The sequence below is a fragment of the Ornithorhynchus anatinus genome, chromosome 3 (genome assembly GCF_004115215.2).
Source record: "Ornithorhynchus anatinus isolate Pmale09 chromosome 3, mOrnAna1.pri.v4, whole genome shotgun sequence".
NCBI lineage: Eukaryota > Metazoa > Chordata > Mammalia > Monotremata > Ornithorhynchidae > Ornithorhynchus > Ornithorhynchus anatinus.
The window spans coordinates 8,334,071-8,358,899 of record NC_041730.1 but is presented as its reverse complement, the minus strand read 5'-3'; the positions used below and the strand labels follow the sequence as shown (position 1 = coordinate 8,358,899).

Genomic DNA, 24,829 nt, shown 5'->3' with positions numbered 1-24,829 from the left:
AGTAATTATACTGTATCATCTTTATTTTATTTAGAACTTTTTTTCTAAAGAGCTGAAATTGCCTTCAATAATGAAAAAAGTACTGTTGTCTGACATCTCGCTGCTATTACGAACAACCAGGAAAGTAGGAATTGAAATGATTCATTCAGATGACTGACAAGAAAGCTTTCATCACCTAAGCAAAGTGCTTTTGTGGCAGCCTACTCTAAAATACATATTTTATCGGGCGATACAATATCACCGAGAGGCTCCCAGGCCTTCCAGGAGGAAGCCTCTTTTCCCTGACTGGCTCTCCCTTCCGTGTCATCTGGGTATTCATTCATTCAATCGTATTCATTGAGCACGTACTTTGTGCAGAGCACTGAACTAAGCACTCGAGAGAGTACAATATAAATCAACAGGCACATTCCCTGCCCACAACGACCTTACAGTCTTTATACTTGGACCTGTGACCTTTGGGCCTTTGATATTCACCCCACCTTCAACCCCACAGCACCGATGTACAGATCTTTAAATTATACATTATAAACTACTTTGTTCAGATCAATGTCTGTCTCCCCCTCTAGACTGTAAGCTTGCTACGGGCAGGGAACGAGTCTTCTAATTCTGAGAAATTGTACTCTCCAGCAGCGTGGCTCAGTGGAAAGAGCACGGGCTTTGGAGTCAGGGCTCATGAGTTCGAATCCCAGCTCTGCCACTTGTCGGCTGTGTGACTGTGGGCGAGTCACTTAACTTCTCTGTGCCTCAGTTCCCTCATCTGTAAAATGGGGATTAAGACTGTGAGCCCCACGTGGGACGACCTGATTCCCCTATGTCTACCCCAGCGCTTAGAACAGTGCTCGGCACACAGTAAGCGCTTAACAAATACCAACATCATTATTATTATTATTATTATTGCTTAGCACAATGCTCTAAAATAGTAAGTGTTCAATAAATATAACCGATTGATTACATGTTATATAATCAATATTATGTTGATTATTATCAATTATCGATTATATTATTAGAATCAACATTATATCGATTATGATATGTCTTTGATCCACCTATATTTATATGTATGCGTATGGAAGTGTCCTTATTATATCTGCGGAGTATCTTTGCTCTGGCGAGCACAAGGCAGTGTACCAATTCCGTAACTTTAAAACAATAGATAGTTTTAAATCAGTGAGTGAGGAAAGGGAAAATAGAAGCAGCATGGCCCAGTGGCTAGAGCATGGGCCTGGCTGGGCGCAGAAGGTCCTGGGTTCTAATCCCAGCTCTGCCACTTGTCTGCTATGTGACCTTGGGCAAGTCACCTCACTTCTCTGTGCCTCCGTTACCTCGTCTGTAAAATGGGGACTAAGACTGAGAGCCCCATGTGGGACAGGGACTGTGTCCAAACCGACTTGCTTGTAATCATCCCAGCGCTTAGTACAGTGCCTGGTACGTAGTAAGCACCACCACTTGGCAGCTGTGGGACTGGGGGCAAGTCACTTAAATTCTCTGGGCCTCAGATTCCTCATCTGTAAAACGGGGATTAACTGCGAGTCTCACGTGGGACAACCTGATGACCCTGTATCTCCCCCAGCGCTTAGAACAGTGCTCTGCACATAGTAAGCGTTTAACAAATACCAACATTATTAAACAAATCCCAAAACTATTATTCATAAAGAAAAGGGAAAGACTACACAGAAACACAATAATAACTTCTGTTAGACTAACGAATCACTGGTCTATATCCTGGCTTCCCATGTTCCGGAGGCTGCTGTCGGACCTAGGGGAAAAGCCTTGTCGTAAAGAACAATCGGTGTCCTTTTTCTTGTAACAAACTCCGCAAGAGAGCTAGCTGGCATTTTTCCACCTTTGGAGAAAACTTTGCATCTCATGGCAATTGTCCCTCATTCCCAACTCCAAATTCATTAGTCATACCTTAAACATTTCCAAAAGACTAAAAAACAAAATGGCATTTTATGTTTTTTATAACTCCTTTGGAATCATGCTTTGAACTCTATTCAGCTCATCCTTAACACTCTTTAAAAACAGGGAGGGGAAGGTCCTTGTGGATAAGGAACGTTGTTGTGGGCAAGTTTTGTTGTACTTTCCTAAATGCTTAGTACACTGTGTTGAACCCAGTGAGGACTCCATAACGACTATTAGCAAAATCAATTAAACCCTGGACTAAAACAAAACTTCTGACCCTATAGACTTTAATTTCGTTACGGGCAGGGAATGTATCAGTTATACATTCTATACCATACTATCCCAAGCACCTAATACATTCATTCATTCATTCAATAGTATTTATTGAGCGCTTACTATGTGCAGAGCACTGTACTAAGCGCTTGGGATGAACAAGTCGGCAACAGATAGAGACGGTCCCTGCCGTTTGACGGGCTTACGGTCTAATAGGGGGAGACGGACAGACAAGAATACAGTGCTCTGTACATAGTAATCGCTCAGTAAATACAATTGACTGACCAGCTGACCGACTGAATTAAATTACGCTAAAGGACTAATTAAAGATTCTAGGGTTTCAGGCTATTGGGAACTTTTCTGGGTAAACTTGGGTACAGATTGCTAGAGTCCATCTCTCCTGGTGGAGATAAATGTTTGGTTCAGAGGAACAAAGCAATGGAAATGGTAAAGATGGCTCTATACCCATCCCTCTTCTCATGATTGAGAGGCCTAAAGAAAAGAGGAGAGGACGGTGAATCGGAGGACCTGAGTTCTAATCATGACTCCGTTACTCGCCCGCTACTTGCTGGGTCCTGGTTTCCTCCTCCGTAAAATGGGAATTACATATCTGTTCTCCCTCCCACTTAGAGAAGCAGTGTGACACAGTGGAAAGACCACGGGCTGGGGAGTCAGAGGTCGTGGATTCCAACCCCGGCTCCGCCACTTGTCTGCTGTGTGACTTTGGGCAAGTCACTTAACTTCTCTGTGCCTCAGTTACCTCACCTGTAAAATGGGGACTAAGACTGTGAGCCCCTCGTGGGACAACCTGATTACCTTGTTTCTACCTCAGCGCTTAGTGCCTGGCATATAGTAAGCGCTTAATAAATAATAACGTTGGTATTTGTTAAGCGCTTACTATGTGCCGAGCACTGTTCTAAGCGCTGGGGTAGACACGGGGGAATCAGGTTGTCCCACGTGGGGCTCACACACTTTTAATCCCCATTTTACAGATGAGGGAACTGAGGCACCGAGAAGTGAAGTGACTTGCCCAAAGTCACACAGCTGACAAGCGGCAGAGCCGGGGTTCGAACCCATGACCTCTGACTCCAAAGCCCGTGCTCTTTTCCACTGAATAAATACCATCATTATTATTATTATTAAATTGTGAGTCCCATGTGGGGCAGGAACCTTATCCAACATGATTATCTTATAACTATCGCAGCATTTGGTACAGTGCTTGGTATAAAGTGCATCATAAATATCATTATTATTATGACTATTATTATGATGATTCCTATTATTATCAGCATTATCATTTTTATGGCCTGAAAACACATTGCAACTACAGTAGCATGTGGCAGGCAAAGTTATTCGGTTAACCATCCAAACTAAACAGACTAACAATATTCTAGCCAATAGATTTTGCGAGAACAAAACAACTCCTTCAGTGATCAGAAGGCCCAGCGAAATTCCAAAGCTTTAATTTTCAATCAAGACAACGGTTCAAAAGTTATGGGGAACTTCTGTCAGTCAATCATATTTATTGAGCACTTACCCTGTGCACAGCCCTCTACTGAACGCTTGGGAGAGTACAATATAACGATAGAAACATTCTCGGCCCACAGGGAGCTTAGAGTCCAGAGAGGGAAACGGACATGAATATGAATAAATTACAGATATGCACATTAGTGCTTTGGGGTTGGGGGTGGGGTAAATAATAACGTTGGTATCTGTTAAGCGCTTACTATGTGCCGAGCACTGTTCTAAGCGCTGGGGTAGACACAGGGGAATCAGGATGTCCCACGTGGGGCTCACCGTCTTAATCCCCATTTTACAGATGAGGGAACCGAGGCACAGAGAAGTGAAGTGACTCGCCCACAGTCACCCAGCTGACAAGTGGCAGAGCTGGGATTCGAACTCATGACCTCTGACTCCAAAGCCCGTGCTCTTTCCACTGAGCTACGCTGTGACGCAGAAGGGAGTGGGAGAAGAGGAAAGGAGGGCTTAGTCAGGGGAAGGGGGCTTGGAGGAGACGGGCCTTCAATAAGGCATTGAAGGTGGGAAGAGTGAGAAGCAGCGTGGCTCAGTGGAAAGAGCTGGGCTTCGGAGTCAGAGGTCATGGGTTCGAATCCCGGCTCTGCCATTTGTCAGCTGTGTGACTGTGGGCGAGTCACTTCACTTCTCTGTGCCTCAGTTACTTCATCTGTAAAATGGGGATTAAGTGTGAGCCTCACGTGGGACAACCTGATGACCCTGTATCTCCCCCAGCGCTTAGAACAGTGCTCTGCACATAGTAAGCGCTTAACAAACACCAACATTATTATTATTTGTCTCTCGGATAAGAAGAGGGAGGGTGTCGCAAACCAGAGGCAGGATGCGGGCGAGAGGCTGGCGGTGAGATAGATGACATCGAGGGCCAGTGAGTAGGTTGGCATTAGAGGAGCAAAGTGTGCGGGCTGGGCTGTAGTAGGAAGCAGCATGGCTCAGTGGAAAGAGGCCGGGCTTGGGAGTCAGAGGTCATGGGTTCGAATCCCAGCTCTGCCACTTGTCAGCTGTGTGACTGTGGGCAAGACACTTCACTTCTCTGTGACTCAGTTCCCTCATCTGTAAAATGGGGATTAAGACCGTGAGCCTCACGTGGGACAACCTGATCACCCTGTATCTACCCCAGCGCTTAGAATGTAGCACATAGTAAGCGCTTAACAAATACCGACATTATTATCAGGAGAGCAGCGAGGAGGGGACAAGGTGACTGAGTGCCTTAAAGTCAATGGTAAGGAGTTTCATGCGGAGGTCGATGGGCAACCACTGGAGATTCTTGAGGAGTGGGGAAACACAGACTGACTGTTTTTGTAGAGAAATGATCCAGGCAGCCGAGTGAAGCGGACCAGAGTGGGGAGAGACAGGAGGCAGGGAGGTCAGCAGAGAGGCTGATGCGGTAATCACTATTTTGAGGATGAGTGATTTTATTACCGTGGTAGCATTTTGGATGGGGAGGAAAGGGCAGATTTTATTAATAATAATAATGTTGGTATTTGTTAAGCGCTTACTATGTGCAGAGCACTGTTTAAGCGCTGGGGGAGATACAGGGTCATCAGGTCGTCCCACGTGAGGCTCACGGTCTTAATTCCCATTTTACAGATGAGGTAACTGAGGCCCAGAGAAGTGAAGTGACTTGCCCACGGTCCCACAGCTGACAAGTGGCAGAGCCGGGATTCGAACCCATGACCTCTGACTCCCAAGCCCGGACTCTTTCCACTGATCCACGCTGCTTCTCATTTTGGCGACGTTGCGAAGGTGGAACCGACAGGATTTAGTGACGGACTGAATATGTGGGTTGAACGTGAGAGAGGAGTCAAGGATAACGCCAAGGTTACGGGCCTGTGAGCAGGAAGGACGGTGGTGTTCTCTACAGGGATGGGAAAGTCAGGGGGAAGACGTCTGAGTGACAACAGACCCATCAAAACATTCAAGTGGCCAACCCCAAAAGGCAGGGCCGGAAGGAAGGACCGCCCTTGGTCCTGACATGTTTGTTGTATGACCTGGGCGTTCAGTTCATTCCATCGTAATTACTGAGTTTGTACTGTGTGCAGAGCACTCTGCTAAGCACTAGGGAGAGTACTTAGGGAGAACTAAAAACAGACACATTCCCAGAATGTGTCCACGATGACCCTAGATTCTAGAGGGGGAGATAGAAATTAAGAGAAATAAATACATTACAGATAGGTGGGTGATGGTGAGAGCATCAGCACCGAAGAAACAGCAAGAGTAATGAAATGGGAATGCTCTATCCTGGATCTTTCCTCTCCCAAGCGCTTAGTACAGTGCTCTGCACACAGTAAGTGCTCAATACATACCCTGGATGGATTGCTTGATTTCCCTCCTGAATTTTCCACCTATTTTCCCATTTGAATTTGCCCAGAAACCCACACCATTTTCTAGTTTATTACTCATCCAGATGACTTCAAATTTCACTCTCCCCACAAAAGTAACATACTTTCGAGTTTCCGCGACTGCACTTCATCATCCCAGCGTCAGGAGGAAAATAGATAGAAAGGCACAAGGACTAAAAATTTCCCTAAATCTGACAACAGAATTAAATAGTCATCCAATAAGCACAGAACACAATTCTAACTTACAAAATGGGTTAATGAAATATAAGCTACTCATAAAGGAACGCCAAACTGCAGCACCGATTTTGAAACTGTCTTATAGCAAGAGATTCTGGTTAAAAAAATTGATATACTGTACTCCATTACAAAATGTCACCGGGGAAATTGAGCAATGGATCACGGTAGAAAATAGGAATCACACCTCCTAAAATTCCACATATTACTACAGAATGTATTTTGAACAAAATTTGCAACAAAGAATGGGTTCTGTCAGTGTCAGAAGCTATCCGCATTTACAGTTTCATCTCGGAATCTGCACGAACATCAACATACCTATTTAGAAGTGTATTAATGTGGTATTTATCAATACTATGTGCCCAACACTCTAATAAACACTGTATCATTCATTCATTCATTCAATCATATTTATTGAGCGCTTACTGTGTGCAGAGCACTGTACTAAGCGCTTGGGAGAGCACAATACAAATGAGGTTAGACACCAGTCCTAGTTTCACAGGGCTCACAGTCAAAGGGGGAGGGATAACAGGTATTGAATCCCCATTTTACAGATGAGGAAACTGAGGCCCAGAGAAATTAAATGACTTGCCCAAGATTACAGAGCAGCTAAATGGCCGAGATGGGATTAGAACCCAGGCCCACTGACTCACAGGCCTGGGCTCTTACTTTTCTTCCTTTTTTTATGGTATTTGTTAAGCCCTTACTATCTGCCAAGTACGATATTAAGTGCTGAGGTAGACGCAAGCTAATCAGGTTGGACAGTCCCTGTCCGACGCAGGGCTCAAAATCTTAACTGAGGCCCACAGAAGTGAGAGGTGACATACCCCCCAAGGTCACACAGCAGACATGTGATGTAGCCAGGATTAGAACCCAGGTCCTTCCGGCTCCCAGGCCCGGACTTTATCCACTAGGCAACTCTGCTTCCCCCCAGACCATGCTCTATTATACAAAATACAGTTTTACTCAACATAAGGAACTCATCTGGGCCATAATATGTTTTCAGTATGTGTTTTGGTTAGAAGGGAATTAGGGAACTCTTGTCCGACAATGCCAGACTGTTGGAATATAATGTGCTGTGGTAGCGGATTAGATGGTTCGTGCTCTGTCAGTCAATCAATCATTCATATTTACTGAGTATTTACTGTGTGCACAGTACTGTACTAAGCGGTTGGGAGAGTACAACACAACGATATAACAGACACATCCCCTGCCCACAGTGAGCTTACAATCTAGGAGGGGAGACAGACATTGATATAGATAAATTACAGATTTGGACAGAAGTGCTGTGGGGCTGGGAGGGGGATGAATACCCACGACCCCTGACCTCACGGAGCTTACAGTCTACTGAATATAATGTTCAAATAATAATAATGATTATGGTATTTGTTAAGCGCTTAACTATGCGCCAGGCACTGTACTAAGCACTGGGGTGGATACAAGCAGATTGGGTCCCATGAGGGGCTCACGGTCTCAATCCTCATTTTACAGATGAGGTAACTGAGGCACAGAGAAGTTAAGCGGCTTGCTCAAGGTCACACAGCAGACCAGTGGCGAAGTCGGGATTAGAAGTCATGTCCTCTGACTCCTAAATCCGTCCTCTTGCCACTAAGCCACACTGCTTCTCCAAAAACTACGGTTTGTCATAATTCCTTGTGGGAATGCTGTTGCTGTGACTGCGTCATTTCCAGCCTTAAGATGACGAGTCCTCCTCTGCCTGGGGAAAATTACTGTTACAATAATAATAACGATGATGGTATTTGTTAAGTGCTTACTATGTGCCAAGCACTGTTCTAAGCACTGGGGGAGGATGCAAGGTAATCACGCTGTCCCACGTGGAGTTCACAGCATTAATCCCCATTTTACAGATGAGGGAACTGAGGCCCAGAGAAGTGAAGTGACTTGTCCAAGGTCACCCAGCAGACAAGTGTCAGAGCCAGGATTAGAACCCAGGTCCTTCTGACTCCCAGGCCCGGGCTCTATCCACCAAGCCAGGCTCCTTCTCCGTCCTTCCCTATCTCCTAATGATCAAGCCCCAGCACTGAACTTCAGAATCTGGGCTCCTACCCAGCAGAGCCCTCAGACCTATCTGCCCAAATCCTGGACCAAGAAACCCCATCCCTACCTCTCACCCACCCCGCTCTGGGAACTTTCAAGTCTGAGTGGCGAGCGGTCAATCCTGAAATTATGGGAGAAATAAACATCCCCTCTAACTGATACCACCACCGAAGTGTGCCGAGAGGAATCGTTTACAACATGGGGGAAGGTTCGCTTCTTCGAGGCCATGAACAGGCAGCGCGTCCTAGAAAGGGTTGTGGATGGAAGTTTTAGGTGAATTTGAAATGTGTTCCTGGCCGCCACGGTATCATTTAGAACTCCCTCGGTATTTTTGGAGGGCTGGGCTTTTCATTTTATTTTGGTTCACGTTGTGTGGAGGGTAGTAATCGCGTCAACAGATTCTCACCCACGTTTCTTCCGAGGTCCATAACGGTGTGGGGTTCATCGTATTACGCTACATAAAATAAGGGAATTGCGACGATGATGGTAACGATCCGTACTTGTTGCCATCCCTACATTCTCCTGATAAAGAGTTTTTGCAGAATCTCCTTTTAGGGGAGACTAAGCCCTTTCTTTCCCCCATTTACCCTCCCCTCTGCACGTACCAGGAACTTGGCCGTGTACCCCTTATGGGCTCTGAAAGGCAGCCCGGCCCCACAATACTTCTGTAAATGTCCTTATCTATCAACCAGTCGATCAATAATATTGATTGAGAGCTTACTATGGACAGAGCACCGTACCGAGCGGTTGGGAAGGAACAATACCACAGAATTAGCAGACCCCTTCCCTGCCCGTAAGGAGCTTAGTCTGTAGCTTAAATCTTATACTCTACCATTTCCCCTATCCTTAATGAAAATATCTTTATGCTCTACTATTTCCCTTATATTTAATCTATTTAAATGTCTGGCTCCTCCTGTAGACCGTAAGCTTCTTGGGGGCTGGGAATGTGTCTACCGAGTCTGTGGTATTTTACTCTTCCAAGAGCTCAGTAAAATGCTAAGATTGATTGAGTCATCACTTCTCTCCTTCCACAACCCAGCCCGCATTCTTCGCTCCTCTGGTGCTAACCTTCTCCCCGGGCCTCCATCTCGCCTGTCTCGCCGCCGACCCCTGGCCCACGTCCTGCCTCTGGCCTGGGACGTCCTCCTTCCTCAAATCCGACCGACAACGACTCTCCCCGGCCTTTTCGAAGCCTTATTGAAGGCCCCATGTGCGAGAGGGACTGTGTCCAATCTGACTGGCTTGTATCTACCCCACTGTTCGGAGCAGTTGCCCGGCATATAGTAAGCGCTTAAGGAATACCTTAAAAATAGAGCAAGGATTAGATATGTTCCAAAATGTGTGTGACTGCTTCTCGTTCTGCATTTAATTATTGTTATTCTGCGCTGCCTGCCATCTGAATCATAATTTAAAGTATTTGGGCAAATACCATTATCATTATTACTATTCTTATCATTAAAGTCACTTGCCTGAGGTGACTCAGTAGGCAAGCGGGAGAGCCAGGATTAGAACCTGGGTCTCCTGGTTTCGGGCTCTATCCACTAGGTGAAATTGCTAAAAGCGACCAAAGATTTCACCTCAGAACCATGGTCATCTCCATGGTTCTGTGAAAGCCCTTGTTCCCCTCTCGCCCGCTCCAGTTCCTCCAGATCTTCCCCCAGAACTGAGGAAAAGAGGGCAGAAACCATCTTGCTGCCTGGGCTTTCTGTCATCTAGCCTTCATTTCCTTATTTGCCTAATAGCTATAGTCTTCAAAGACGATTTATTCCCAGGATTTTATTTACCCCTAAGGTCGAGGATACAATGGTAATCCCCCTGCTTTACTATTCATCAGTGGCATTTGTTAAGCACTTACTATGTGTCAGACACTGTTCTAAGCTCTGGGGTAGATACAAGTTGGACACAGTCCCTGGTCCACGTGGGGCTCACAGCCTCAATCCCCATTTTACAGATGAGGTAAATGAGGTCCAGAGAAGTGAAGTGACCGATCCAAGGTCTCCCAGCAGATAAGTGGCAGAGCCAGAATGAGAACCAAGTGCTTGGTAAAGTGCTCTGCACATAGTAAACACTCGTTGAATGTCATTGCAAGAATGAACGAATGAACCCAGGTCCTCTGATTCCCTGGGCCGTGCTCTTTCCACTAGGCCACACTGCTTTATTCTCCCTGGTGGACAATTTCCCTAGATGTGGAATTCAGGAAACGGTTAAGCTCGAGGCTCTGAAGACTCAAAAGGGGAAGAAGCAGAAGAGCTGTCGAATCACCTACCATCTCTCATTCTCCCCCTTTCATCTTAATTGTCCACCTAGACAATCCTAAAAATATCAACAACAGAAGAAATAGTGTGACCTTGTGGATAAAGCACGGGCCTGGGAGCCAGGGACCTGAGTTCTAAACCTCGCTCCAACCCGTCTGCTATGTGAAGTCACTTCACTTCTCTTTGCCTCAGTTCCCTCATCTGTAAAATGAGGATTGAGACTGTGAGCCCCACATTGGACAGGGACTGTGTCGAGCCCGATTTATTCATATTCACCTCAGCATTTAGTACAGTGCCTGGCACAGAGTAAGTACTTAACAAATACCACAATTAATATCATTATTATTATTCTCTGGGCCTCACTTAGCTCATCTGTAAAATGGGGACTGAGACTGGGAGCCCCACACATGGACTGTGTCCAACCTGATTTGCTTGTATTTAACCCCAGTGCTTAGTACACAGAAAGAGCTCAACAAATAGCATTACAAAGTAACTGTGGCATTTGTGAAGCTTTTACTATACGCCAAGCACTGTATGCCAAAGTGCTGGGGTAGATACAGCGGATCGGAACCAGTTCCCGTCCCCCTCGGGGCTCACAGCCCAAGTAGGAAGGAGACCAGGTATCCCCATTTTACAGGTGAGAAAACTGCGGCCCAGAGAGGTCGAGTGTCTTACCCAAGGCCGCCCAGCGGGCAAGTGGCAGAGCCGGAGTTAGAATTCAGGCCTCCCGACTGCCAGACCCGTGCTCTTTTCCCAAGGCCACGCTGTTTCTCTCCCAGACCGGATCTTCACTCGGCCCCATTGTGCTCCATTATTTCTCATCTTTCCTGAGATGACTTTGGTATAAAAAAAGAAGACAAACTTCCAGACCAAAGACAACTCTAAACCTTGATGAAGACCTGAGAAAGTCTAATCGATACTGAGGGCCCTGTGGTTTCTGCCCTTTTCCTGGATAAATGACAGGAATGAAGTCGAAGCCGAGATAATGAAGCCCATTTGAAAAATTATCTAGAGGGAGAAGGGAAGGGGTTTGAGAGAATCAATCAATCAACTGTATTGATTGAGCGCTTACTGTGGGCGGAGCGCTGTACTAAGCGCTTGGCTGAGTGGATAGAGCACGGGCCTGGGAGTCAGAAGGACCTGGGTTTTAATCCTGGCTCCACCAAATGTCTGCTGTGTGGCAGTCGCTTAACTTCTCTGGGCCTCAGTCACCTCATCTGTAAAATGGGGATTAAGAGGGTGAGCCCCACATTGGACAGGGACTATGTCCAACCTCCTTAACTTGTATCTACCCCAGTACTTAGAACTTAGTACGAGAAGCAGCGTGGCTCAGTGGAAAGAGCACGGGCTTTGGAGTCAGGGCTCGTGAGTTCGAATCCCCTCTCTGCCACTTGTCGGCTGTGTGACGGTGGGCAAGTCACTTCACTTCTCTGTGCCTCAGTTCCCTCATCTGTAAAATGGGGATTAAGACTGTGAGCCCCACGTGGGACGACCTGATTCCCCTATGTCTACCCCAGCGCTTAGAACAGTGCTCGGCACATAGTAGGCGCTTAACAAATACCAACATTATTATTATTATTATTATTAACAGTGCTTGGTACATAGTAAGCACTTAACAAATACCATTATTATTATTATTATTATTATTAAAGTCACTTGCCCGAGGTCACTCAGTAGGCAAGCAGTAGAGTCAGGATTAGAACCCGGTTCTCCTGACTCCTGGTTCTGGGCTCTATCCGATAGATGACACTGCTAACATTTCCGGGCTTAGTACAGTGCCTGGCACATAGTAAGCGCTTAACAAGTACCAGGATTAACAGAATTGGCTACAGGAGCTCACAGCCTAGAGGAAGAGAGAAGCAAAGAGAAGACAAGAACAGCCATGAAGTTGGCATGTACTAACGGAAACCCCCAGGGATCCTCCATGCTTAGATGATTACATTTTCTGCTCTTCGTCAATTTTCTGAACCATCCGTACATATTCAGAGACTACAGAGATCGGGTTGATATAACGGAGATTCGCCGCAACAGGAGAAAATTCCTTAAGGGAAAGGAGAGCTGGCCATTCCTTACAGTTCTCTAACTCTGCTGGATGGCAATGTTGCCTAGGAGAAAGAGCATGGGCCTGGGAGTTAGAGGACCTGGGTTCTAATCCCAACTCTGTGACTTGTCTGCTGTGTGACCCTGGGCAACTCCTCCGTATCTCTGTTTCCTCATCAGTGCCTTATTGGAAGCACATCATTTCAAAAGCGACCTTGGCCAGGGTCACCCAGCAGACAAGCGGTGGAGGCGGGATTAGAATCCAGGTCCTTCCGCCTCGCAGGGCCGGGCCCGGGCCCCTCGGCCGCGCTGCTTCTCCGTCATTCCTTTATTAGGGTTTCCATCGAGCGCCGACCAGGCACCGGGTGGGCCGTTCGACGGAACCGACTCTCCCGTCTCTCCCGGGACTCCCAGTCTAAGAGGGAGGGATGGACGGCACCCCATTTTCAATACGTCGATTAGACTGTGCGCCCGTCAAAGGGCAGGGACTGTATCTGTTACCGATTTGTCCATTCCAAGCGCTTAGTACAGTGCTCTGCACACAGTAAGCGCTCAATAAATACTATTGAATGAATTTCCTCCAAGAGGCCTTCCCTCACTACGCCCTCCTTTCCCTCTTCTCCCACTCCCTTCTGCGTCGCCCTGACTCGCTCCCTTTATTCACCGCCCCCCGAAACCTCCAACAGTTCTTACGTATATATCTGTCACTTATTTATTTCGATTAATGTCCATCTTCTAGACCGTAAGCTCATTGCAGGTAGGGAACGTCAGCTCGTTGCGGGTAGGGAACGTGTCTGTTTATTGTCGTCCACTCTTAGGCGATTAGTACAGAGCTCAGAATACAATAAGCCCTCGGGAAATACGACTGACTGATTCGGTGTATGTTAAAAGTGCCTCCAGATAGTATCGTCGTACACTGGAGAAATGAAGAGAAATGGAGATTGCCTCCTAAATGAGTCCTCGGGTACTGGCTGTCAGACGGAACTCCGAAATTCTACCATCAACGCCTAACCGACGCTGGCGGCCTGACCGACAGATCCTCCCGCTTCCTCCAACAGCACCCCCCGCGACGGCCGCTCAATCTATCGTACAAGCCCACTTTTCATCGTCGGTCCACTACAGTAATTCCCCCGGTGCGGCTTCCGTTTCGAATTTAGTCGGAATCATAGGGTTTACCTTTGTAAACCGATGCCGTAGATTAAAAGAAAACGGAATCCGTCTCAGGAGCCCTTTGCCTTCTCTCAGATACGGATTTTAGAAATTCTCCACAGTAGGAGGTTGTGGTGTTCTGGACATAAATGGCTTTTTTTCAAAATGGTATGTGTTAAGTGCTTACTGTGTGTCAGGCACCGTTCTAAGCGCCCGGGTAGATGAAAGATAATCTGGTTGGACACAGTCTCTGCCCCACTTGGATTTGTGCCCTTTCTTCATCTCTCCCTCAGCCCCATGGTACTAATGTACATAGCCATAATTTTTTTATGGTATTTGTTAATAATAATAATAATAATGTTGGTATTGGTTAAGCGCTGTGCCGGGCACCGTTCTAAGCGCCGGGGTAGATACAGGGTAATCAGGTTGTCCCATGTGGGGCTTACACTTTTAATCCCCGTTTTACAGATGAGGTAACTGAGGTACCGAGAAGTGAAGCGACTTGCCCAGAGTCAGACAGCTGACAGGTGGCGGAGCCGGGATTAGAACCCACGACCTCTGACGCCTAAACCCAGGCTCTTTCCGCCGAGCCACGCTACCGGACACTGAACTAAGCGCTGGGGTAGATACGTGATAATCAGGTTGGACACAGTCCATGTCCCACATGGGGCTCACTGTCTCAATCCCCATTTTACAGATGAGGGAAGTGACTTGCCCAAGGTCACACACAGAGAAGTGGCGGAATCAGGATTAGAACACAGGTCCTCTGACTTCCATTATTATTATTATATCATCAATAATATCAATTTATTTATATTAATGTCCGTCTCCCCCTCTGGACTGCAAGCTCACTGTGGGCAGGGAACGACGAGTCTGCCGACTGTGTTATACTGTAATCCCCCAAGCGCTTAGTACTCTGCAAACAGTAATGATAATAACACTAATTCTAGTATTTGTTAAATGTTTCCCGTGTGCCAGGCACTGTACTAACGGCTGGGGTGGATACAAGCAATTTGGGTTGGACACAGTCCCTGACCCGCCTGGGGCTCACAGTCTTAATCTCCGTTTTACAGATGAGGGAAGTGAGGCACAGAGAAGCGAAATGACTCGCCCAAGGCCCCACAACAGACAAGTAGGAGATCTGGGATTAGAACCCGTAACCTTCTGACTCCCAGGCCCATCTCTATCCACTACTCCATGCCGCTTTCCCTATTTAATTGTGGTATTTGTTAAGGATTCACTAAGGGCCGGACACTGTACTAAGAGATGGGGTGGATACAAGCACCCAGTCCCTGTCCCGCCTGGGTCACACAGTCTTAATCCCCCCTTCACAGATAATGATAATAATAATAATAATGTTGGTATTCGTTAAGCGCTTACTACGTGCAGAGCACTGTTCTAAGCGCTGGGGTAGACACAGGGGAATCAGGTTGTCCCACGTGGGGCTCACCGTCTTAATCCCCATTTTACAGATGAGGGAACTGAGGCACAGAGAAGTGAAGTGACTTGCCCACAGTCACACAGCTGACGAGTGGCGGAGCCGGGATTCGAACCCATGACCTCCGACTCCAAAACCCGTGCTCTTTCCACCGAGCCACGCTGCTTCTCTGACGAGGTAACCGAGGCTCAGACAAGTGGCACAGCAAGCACTCAATCAATACAACGCATTTGTCCGGCGGACGCTAAAACGCTCACTGGGAGCCAGTGGGTTAATCTCCATTTACGCCACCGGAATGGTGCAAAGTCATTTCAAACTCTCAATCCTTTGGTCCTTTTCCTAGGGGAGGTGTTAAAACGTTGGCATTTATTTTTGAAAAGTATTCCAAACCTCAGTGGAAATGCCAAAGATTTCTCATGTGAGACTATGTTGTCATCATCATTAGCAAAACATCAACAGATACTGTTTTTGCCCGCCGGCCTTGTGCGCAGCACTGCCCTGAGCACTGAGGAAAACAGAGAGGCAGAATCAGACGCAACCCCTGCCCTCCAAGAGCTCGCGATCTAAGGGGGGAGGCCGGCCGGCAGAAATAAACATACAGTGGCTGAACCAGCATGAGAGGAAAGGCAAGCCTGGCGTGGCTTAGCGGCAAGAGCCCGGGCTCGGGAGTCAGAGGTCGGGGTTCTAATCCCGGCTCCGCGACTTGTCAGCCTTGTGACTTCGGGCAAGCCGCTTCACCTCTCTGGGCCTCAGTTCCCTCATCTGGAAATGGGGGATTAAGACTGTGAGCCCCACATGGGACCACCTGATTACCTTGTATCTACCCCGGCACGTAGAGCAGTGCAGGGCACAGAGTAAGCACTTCACAAATACCATCATTAGAGGGGTCAATCACATACGTGGATAATAATAATGGTACTCGTTAAGCTCCCCTCTCGGGAGAGGGACATGGAGAGTCCAGTACTCTACCAGTCTCGGCTTCGGGAGGCAGAGTGAAGCAGAGGCCTGTCGGTTCCATTCCTAGCTTGGGCAGTGGCTAGCGAGGGGAAGGCAATCTGTTATGAGGCAAAATTCCCCCGTGCTGGGCAGCAGTGGCACGAGAGAGAGTTGAGGGCAGAGACTCGTTTGCTGCTTGGAAGGAGGCAACCGCTTCCATATTTTTACTCTATGGATCCAACTACCAGAACGACCGCAGATGGAAGTGGGGCCTTCTGGAGTGACGTGTCCGTGGCGTCTCTATGGGTCGGACACGACTCGACGGCGTAAGACAACAGCAGCTTGTTGACCGCTTATTATGTGCCAGTCACTCGTCTCAGTGCTGAGGGAGATACGAGGCAATCAGGGTGGACACAGTCCCTGTCCCACATGAGGCTGACGCTTCTGGGTTCTAATCCCGGCTCCGTCAAACGTCTGCTCTGTGACCTTGGGCAGGCCGCTTCACTTCTCTCCCAGCTCCGCCGCTTGTCGGCTGTGTGACTGTGGGCGAGTCACTTCGCTTCTCTGTGCCTCAGTTACCTCATCTGTCAAATGGGGATTAGGACGGCGAGCCTCATGTGGGACGGCCTGATTACCCTGTATCCACCCCAGCGCTTAGAACAGTGCTCTGCGCATAGGAAGCGCTTAACAAATACCAACATTATCATTATTCTCTGGGCCTCAGTTCCCTCATCTGTAAAATGGGGATTAAGAGTGTGAGCCCCTTGTGGGACTGGGACTGTGTCCATCCTGATTAACTAGTATCTACCCCAGTGCTTAGAAGAGTGCTTGGCATATAATAAGCACTCAATAAATACCATAGTTATTATTAACTAGCCAAGGCAAGCAGATCCTGTTCACATAAATGCTAATCACGAATTCAAGAAACATTCTAAGATCATCTAAAAACTGATCTTCTATCCTCTAATAATTGTATATATTTCCTAACGGAACAAAGCATAACAATAACAGCAACAATAATAATAATAACGACAATATTAATAATCATTGCGGTATTTCTTATGTACTTACTACGTGCCAGGCTCTGGGGTGAATACAGGCAAATTGGGTTGGAAACAGTCCCTGTTCCATATGGAATTCACAGTCTTAATCCCCATTTTACAGTTAATGAGGCACTGCGCAGTGAAGTGACTTACCCAAGGTCACACAGCAGACAAGCCACAGAGCCAGGATTAGAACCCAAGTCCTTCTGACTCCCAGGCCCGGGCTCTATCCACTGGACCACGCTGCTTCTAGTTGCTTCTTGCAATGACGAGTTCATTGTCAAAGGGCTGTATTAATCATGGGGATGATATTTGCTACAGAAGCCCCTACTTCCAGGCAAGAACAAACAGAATTTCCATTTGAATCCAGAGCAGGATCTAAATCTGGGGCTCCAGAAAGAGGGCTGATTTGGAGAAAAATAATCATAATAATGGTGTTCAAATATATGAACGGTAATTATACATAAAATGGAGACCAGATGTTCTCCATCTCGCTGAGGACAGAACAAGAGGACAAATTAGAGCAGGAAGGATTCACGTCAGATACAAGGGAGAATTTCCTGACCGAGAGGGTTGTCAAAAGCTGGGATAAGTTACGGAGGGAATTTGTGGAATCTCCTCCTTTAGAGACTTGAAAAACTGGAGAGATCTCTTTGTCCTTTGACTGCTTGCTGACTTTTTCTTAGCACCTAAATTATTTTCTTTACTTGATGGCTTAGGGCCTGAGTAAAGGCAGGTGAATGGATTAGGACAGTAGGAGGTTTTTTGTTTTTGGTATGGTATTCGTTAAGCGCTTACTGTGTGGCAGACACTGTACTAAGCACTGGGGTAGATACCAGCTAGTCAGGTTGGATCCGGTCCCTGTCCCCCATAGGGCTCACAGTCTTCATCCCCATTTTAAGGATGAGGTAACTGAGGCAAAGAGAAGCGAAGTGACTTGCCCAAGGTCTCCCAGCAGACAAGTGGTAAAGCCGGGATTAGAACCCAGGTCCTCTGACTCCCAGGCCCATGTTTTATCCCCTAGAGCACGCTGCTTCTCCGAGTGAACTCTTAGTCTCTGCCAGAGTGAGGAGTCTATGGAAACATTTCCTCCTGTTAGAAATGCTCATAAAAAGAAGATGACTACATTTCCTTTATCAAAAGCATATTTTCTCATTTGCTATTTTTTGGAGAAGGGTGTAACTTGAGCCAAAATGTTTGGTCTTTTGTACTGAATGCCAACTACAAATATTAAGAAATCAGAAATTACCCAATTGACCGATGAAGACTCCCAAAGCTCTTCCTTCAATCCGATGGAAGAATCGGGGTTGTGAGAAGGAAAAAATGCACGAAAATGCACAATTTCCATTAACACTGAACTCGACCAAGCAAAAACCAACGAGAAGCAGCGTGGCCTAGTGGATAGAGCACGGGCCTGCGAATCAGAAGGACCTTGGGTTCTAATCCCGACTCTGCCACGTGCCTGCTGTGTGAACCTGGGCAAGTCACCTCTCTTCGCCTAAGGTACCTCATTTGTAAAATGGGGATTCAGACTGTGAGCCTCGGGTGGAACATGGATGTGTCCAACCTGATTGGATTGTATCTACCCAGCCCTTAAAAAAAAAAAAAAAGGATTCAAATGATATCACTCCCAAAGGGTCTCCACAGAACCATTCACTCAGTCATTCGATTCAATCGTACTTATTGATCGCTTACTGGGCGCAAAGCCCTGTATAAGTGCTTAAACAGCAGAGAGAAGAGGCAGAATGTATGTTTTCTGTGGCAGGTGAAATTTTGGCTCTCATCCATCGAGAGAGAGGGACGAAGCATTGCAGAAACCCAACAAAATAAGGGCTGTTAGTCCAAAATGATAGAATGGAAAAATCCAGCCGAAGAAGGAGGGGAGGGTCACAGGAACAAGCTAAAGACAAAAAGCTCTATTCTACCTCTCCCATTAGAGTGTGAGTAAAAGTGTCACTTCTTAGTTTGGAACTTTCCAAATGCTTAGTCCTACGCACGGCACCCAGGGAGTGCTCAATAAATACTACTCTTAAGCCTAAAACCATTCTCCACCTCTTTGGAGAAAATTATCAGGACAGCCTTAGCTGCCACAGGTAAGTGCCAGAAAGCAACCCTCCAGACAAGGAACTTTTCCAGGGGACATCCAGTTGTTTTCTTTTGGTTTTTGATTTTTTTTTAAGGTTTTCTTTTATGCTGGGAGTGGTTTTAATGCTAGGAGTGGTTTTAACTTTTTAATTTTAATGCTCCTCAATGCTAGGAGTGGTTTTAACTTTTGGAAAATAATTTGCCTCCTCTCTAAATCTACCTTCTCTACCCCTACCCCCTCAAACCATAATTAAGATCACATCTCTTCCTAGAGGTTTCCCCTGATTACGACCATCTTACCCAGCTCCCTCTCCCTTCTAATGCTAATAATAATGATAGTAATAATAATAATTATGGTAGTTGTTAAGCGCTTACTATGTGCCAGGCACTGTTCTAACCGCTGGGGTAGATGCAAGAACAGTCCCTGTCCCACGCAGGGCTCACAGTCTTAATCTTATTTTACAGATGAGGGAACTGAGGCACAGAGAAGTGACTGGTTCAAGGTCACCCAGCAGACAAGTGGCAGAGCTGGGCTCAGAACCCAGTTCTATCCACCCGAGTTCTATCCACTAGGCCCCGCTGCCTTCTGCGTCTTCTGTACCCTTGGATCTGTGTCCTGTGGCCACCGATATTCTCCCCACCGTCAATCCCATAGCGCTTATGTAAATATCTTTCAATTATATGGTATAAGTTACTTATTTATTCATATTAATGCCTGTGTCCCCCTCTAGACTGCTAATTCTGCTGAATTGTACTCTCCCAAGAGTCTAGTTCAGCGCTCTGTGCACAGTTCAGTGTTCAATAAATACAATCGATTGATTGATTGACCCGGGAAGCTGAAGATGACAGGACTACCGGTGTCCAGGAGCAATGGCTATGTTTTTCACACCGTCAGTGGTGGATCGGCTTCAACTGAACCCATTTAAATCATTCCTTAAATTCATTTATTGTTTAGGAAGCCTAGACTTAATCCCTGCTTTCTACAAAAACTGCATTCCTGTTGCTTCATGTTAAGATCATTTTTAACAGCCAGGAAAGCCTGGTGCTGAGATAGGTTTTTGCTTCTAAATCACCAGGGGCAACCCTCTGAAACAATAGCTGAGATTTCTGTTGTACTTTGCTCAGAATGTTTCTCTCTTTTTTTCTATTGATCCGCCCTCTTAGCATTGCTCTGCAGGCTCCTCTGTACCCAAATCTCCTGGCAATCCACTATTCATTAAGACCAGGGTTCTAATCCCAGCTCCGCCACTTGTCTCCCATGTGATCTTGAGCAAGGCACTTGACTTATCTGGGCCTCAGTTACCTCATCTGTAAAATGGGGAATGAGACTGTGAGCCCCATGTGGGACACGGACTGTGTCCAACTCGATTTGCTTGTCTCCACTGTGTCCAACTCGAATTGCTAAATTCAGTGCCTGGCACCCAGTAGGTGCTTAACAAACATCATTATTAGTATTATTATTTTGTATCTACCTCAGCGATTAGTACAGGGCCTGGCACGTAGTAAGCGCTTCACAAATACCATAAAAGAAAGAAAGGGGGAATAGAGCAAAAGAACGGATCCTGCCCCAATCTTGGCCTTAAGCAACTAGCTGTCAGTCACATCTCGTCATTCTCCCGCTGACTCCATTTGAGGAAGCCCTTTTTCTAGAGATTGGAATTTGCAATTCTCCAGCTGAAATCTGGAGTTGGTAGTATTGGGAACACGCCAAAGAAGTTCAGCTCAATGAGGTGGGTAGCTTCCTTCACGTGGAGTGGGTCAGACACTACAAAGGAAGAGGAAATTGGCTGCCGCTACTGAGGAGACTTAAAAATATATATTACCCAGACACCACACTCCGAAATGTGCGCCAAGCGTGCCTTTGGCCTACTGATCCTGGATTTTGCTTCACCCGGGCAAGCGGGCTCTTAATTCGTTCAATCGTATTCATTGGGCACTTACTGTGTGCAGAGCACTGTACTAAGCCCTCGGGAAAATACGACAATAAAGAGTGACAATCCCTGCCCACAACAAGGTCACAGTCTTGAATTTTTACGTAAAGTGGGTTTGAGCAAGGTTGCCCTCTTTTCTGGATTTCAACCGTTTTGGCCAATAGGATGTTGGTCGAATAATTTGAATCCGATCCATTTTGCACCCTTGAAATCTGCAATCAATCGGGGCAATTGCTGAGGGTTTACTCTGTGCAGAACACTATCCTAAGCGCTTGGGAGGGTATGATTCATTCATTCATTCGTAGTGATTGAATTGAGAAGCGGCATGACAATGGAAAGAGCACGGGCTTGGGAGTCAGAGGACATGGGTTCTAATCTCGGCTCCGCCACTTGTCTGCTGTGTGACCTCGGGCGAGTCACTTCACTTCTCTGGGTCTCAGTTACCTCATCTGTATAATAACAATAACAATAATAATGGTATTTGTTAAGTGCTTACTATGTGCCAAGCACTGTTCTAAGCGCTGGGATAGATACAAGGTGATCAGGTTATCCCAAGTGGGGCTCTCAGTCTTAATTCCCATTTTACAGATGAGGGAATGGAGGCACTGAGAAGTGAAGTGGTTTGCCCAAGGTCACACAGCAGACAAGTGGCGGAGCCGGGATTAGAACCCATGATCTCTGACTCCCAAGGCCGGGCTCTTTCCAATAAGCCACGCAGCTTCTCGTAAGGATTGAGTCTGTGAAGCCCTGGTAGGACACGGACCGCGTCCACCCGATTAGCTTGTATTCAGTCATTCATTCAATCGTATTTATCGAGCGCTTACTGTGTGCAGAGCACTGTACTAACCACTTGGAAAGTACAATCTGGCAACAAGTAGAGACAATCCCTACCCAACAATGGGCTCGCAGTCTAGAAGGGGGGAAGTATTTAGTAAACGCTTACTACGTGCCAAGCACCGTTCTAAGCACCGGGGTAGATACAAGGTAATCGGGTTGTCCCACGTGGGGCTCACAGACTTAATCCCCATTTTACAGATGAAGGAACTGAGGCACAGAGAAGTTAAGGGGCTTGCCCAAAATCATACAGCTGATAAGTGGCGGAGCTGGGATTAGAACCCATGACCTCTGACTCCCAAGCCCGGGCTCTTGCCACTAGGCCAAGCTGCTTCTCGTATTTGTGGGTGTGTGTGTGCTCATCGTTGTACATTTGTAGGGAGGGGGCTTTCTAGACCCATCTCTGACACTTGGGGAGAAGGGAGAACTGCCTCTAGGCAAAAAGATAATCTTCCCTTCTTTGCCGGTCCTAATGATTTCCTATCCTGCCTCCCTGACACCCAGAATCTCCACATGTTTCCATCACAGTTCCCCTAATCTCTTTAGCTGTAACTTCAATCCTGCCTCCCTGAGGGTCCCTTGTTTTGCGTCATGAATTCCTTTTTTATGGCAATCGTTAAGCGCTTACTATGTACTGAGCACTGGGGTGGATACAAGCTGATCACGTTGGGGCACAGTCCCCGTCCCACGTGGGGCTCCGAGCCTGAATCCCCATTTTTACAGATGAAGGAACTGAGGCTCCGAGAAGCCAAGTGACGTGCCCAAGATCACCCAGAGCAGAGCCATGTCAGAGTCGGGATTAGAACCCAGGTCCTCGTGACTCCCAGAGCAGGGCTCTACCCACTGGGACACACGGCTTCTCGCTGTGGTAGAACGTTCTTCCGCCCTTCCCGTGGGCGACTTGTTCCGCTTCCTTGCGATCCCTCTGGGTTCACGCCGGCCCCCGGGGCCCCTAAATTCTTCCCCGCCACCGCAGCCTTGGCACACTAAGGAGGAAATGCGCTCCTCTCTGCCTTCGATTGGTGAATTTTAATCGTTCCCACTCTTTAATAGTTCAGCTGCAAAAGGTCCCGAGATGAACATAAAGGAAGTCGCACTGTTGCTACCCTCCCTTTCCGTTCCCCTGATTCTAACTTGTCCGCGAGATTCGCATCGCGACTGCATTTTAATTTCAGATTTTGCTTCCCTCCTGAGCTCCATCTCCATACGTCACCGTTCTTGTCTCGGCCTCTTTGAGCTTCTAATTCGGGCAGGGAAAGTGTCCCTTTCATGATGCCTCGAGTACTTTTTCCGATTGCTCGCAGGTCCCAGTGAAATTCCAAATGATTGTGAAGTGGCAATTACAAAGGTCAAAAGAGTCTGTGCTAATGCTCAGTAGAAATTGAACTTACCAGTCACTGCCAGGTTATGCTCAGATCCACATGCAATCTAGAAGAAAAAATAAGAATCGGTGGAACACGGATCCAAGAACTGGGCAAAAAAACAAGTTCTTAAATGTTTGAGCCAGGGTGCTTTCAATTTGCTGGCAGTAATAATAATAATAATAATAATGTTGGTATATGTAAAGTGCTTACTATGTGCCGAGCACTGTTCTAAGCGCTGGGGGAGATACAGGGGAATCAGGTTGTCCCATGTGAGGCTCATAGTCTCCACCCCCATTTTACAGTTGAGGTAACTGAAGCTCCGAGAAGCGAAGTGACCTGCCCGAAGTCACACAGCTGACAGGTGGCGGAGCCGGGATTAGGACCCATGAACTCTGACTCCTAAGCCCGTGCTCTTTCCACTGAGCCACGCTGGCAGGAGAAGAAATGGATGTAATAATAATAATAATGTTGGTATTTGTTAAGCGCTTACTATGTGCAGAGCACTGTTCCAAGCGCTGGGGTAGATGCAATGTAATCAGACCGTCCCACGTGAGGCTCACAGTCTTCATCCCCATTTTACAGATGAGGTAACCGAGACCCACAGAAGTGAATCGACTTGCCCGAGGTCACACAACCGACAAGCGGCGGAGCCGGGATTAGAACCCATGACCTCTGACTCCCAAGCCCGGGCTCTGTACACCTCATTAACAAAATAAATCGGGTAATAAAAATATATACAAATGAGCACAGTGCCGAGGGGAGGGGAAGGGAGAGGGGGAGGAGCAGAGGGAAAGGGGGGAAAAGAGGGCTTAGCTGAGGGGAGGGGAAGGGGGGAAGGGAGAGGAGCAGAGGGAAAAGGGGAAGCTCAGTCTGGGAAGGCGTCTTGGATATTAATGTCTGTCTCCCCCTCTAATAATAATAATAATAATGTCGGTATTTGTTAAGCGCTTACTACGTGCCGAGCACCGTTCTAAGCGCTGGGGTAGACACAGGGGAATCAGGTTGTCCCACGTGGGGCTCACGGTCTTAATCCCCATTTTACAGATGAGGTCACTGAGGCACCGAGAAGTGAACTGACTCGCCCACCGTCACACAGCCGACAAGTGGCAGAGCTGGGATCCGAACTCATGAGCCCTGACTCCAAAGCCCGGGCTCTTTCCACTGAGCCACGCTGCTTCTCTCGACTGTAAGCTCGTTACGGGCAGGGAAAGTGTCTGCTAGTTTCTGTTGTATCGGTCTCTCCCCAGTCCTAAGTACAATGCTTAGACCGTAAACTCCCTCTAGACCGTTGTGGGCAGGAATTGTCTGTATTTGTCGCGGAATTGAACTTTCCAAGCGCTTAGTACAGCGCTCTGCACACAGTAAGCGCTCAATAAATACAACTGAATGAATACCATTGATTGCGTGACTGA

The 24,829-nt window shown here is 47.1% G+C and overlaps 1 protein-coding gene across 1 annotated transcript in view; it reads right to left on the bottom strand.

Moving 5' to 3' along the window:
• The window catches only part of SERGEF (secretion regulating guanine nucleotide exchange factor), a 273,746-nt gene that overhangs the window by 101,123 nt on the left and 147,794 nt on the right, over positions 1 to 24,829 (bottom strand). Inside the window, exon 11 of the mRNA XM_029061709.1 lies at positions 23,445 to 23,481. Within this exon, the coding sequence (XP_028917542.1) occupies positions 23,445 to 23,481 (37 nt within the window). The remainder of the gene's footprint in view (positions 1 to 23,444; positions 23,482 to 24,829) is intronic.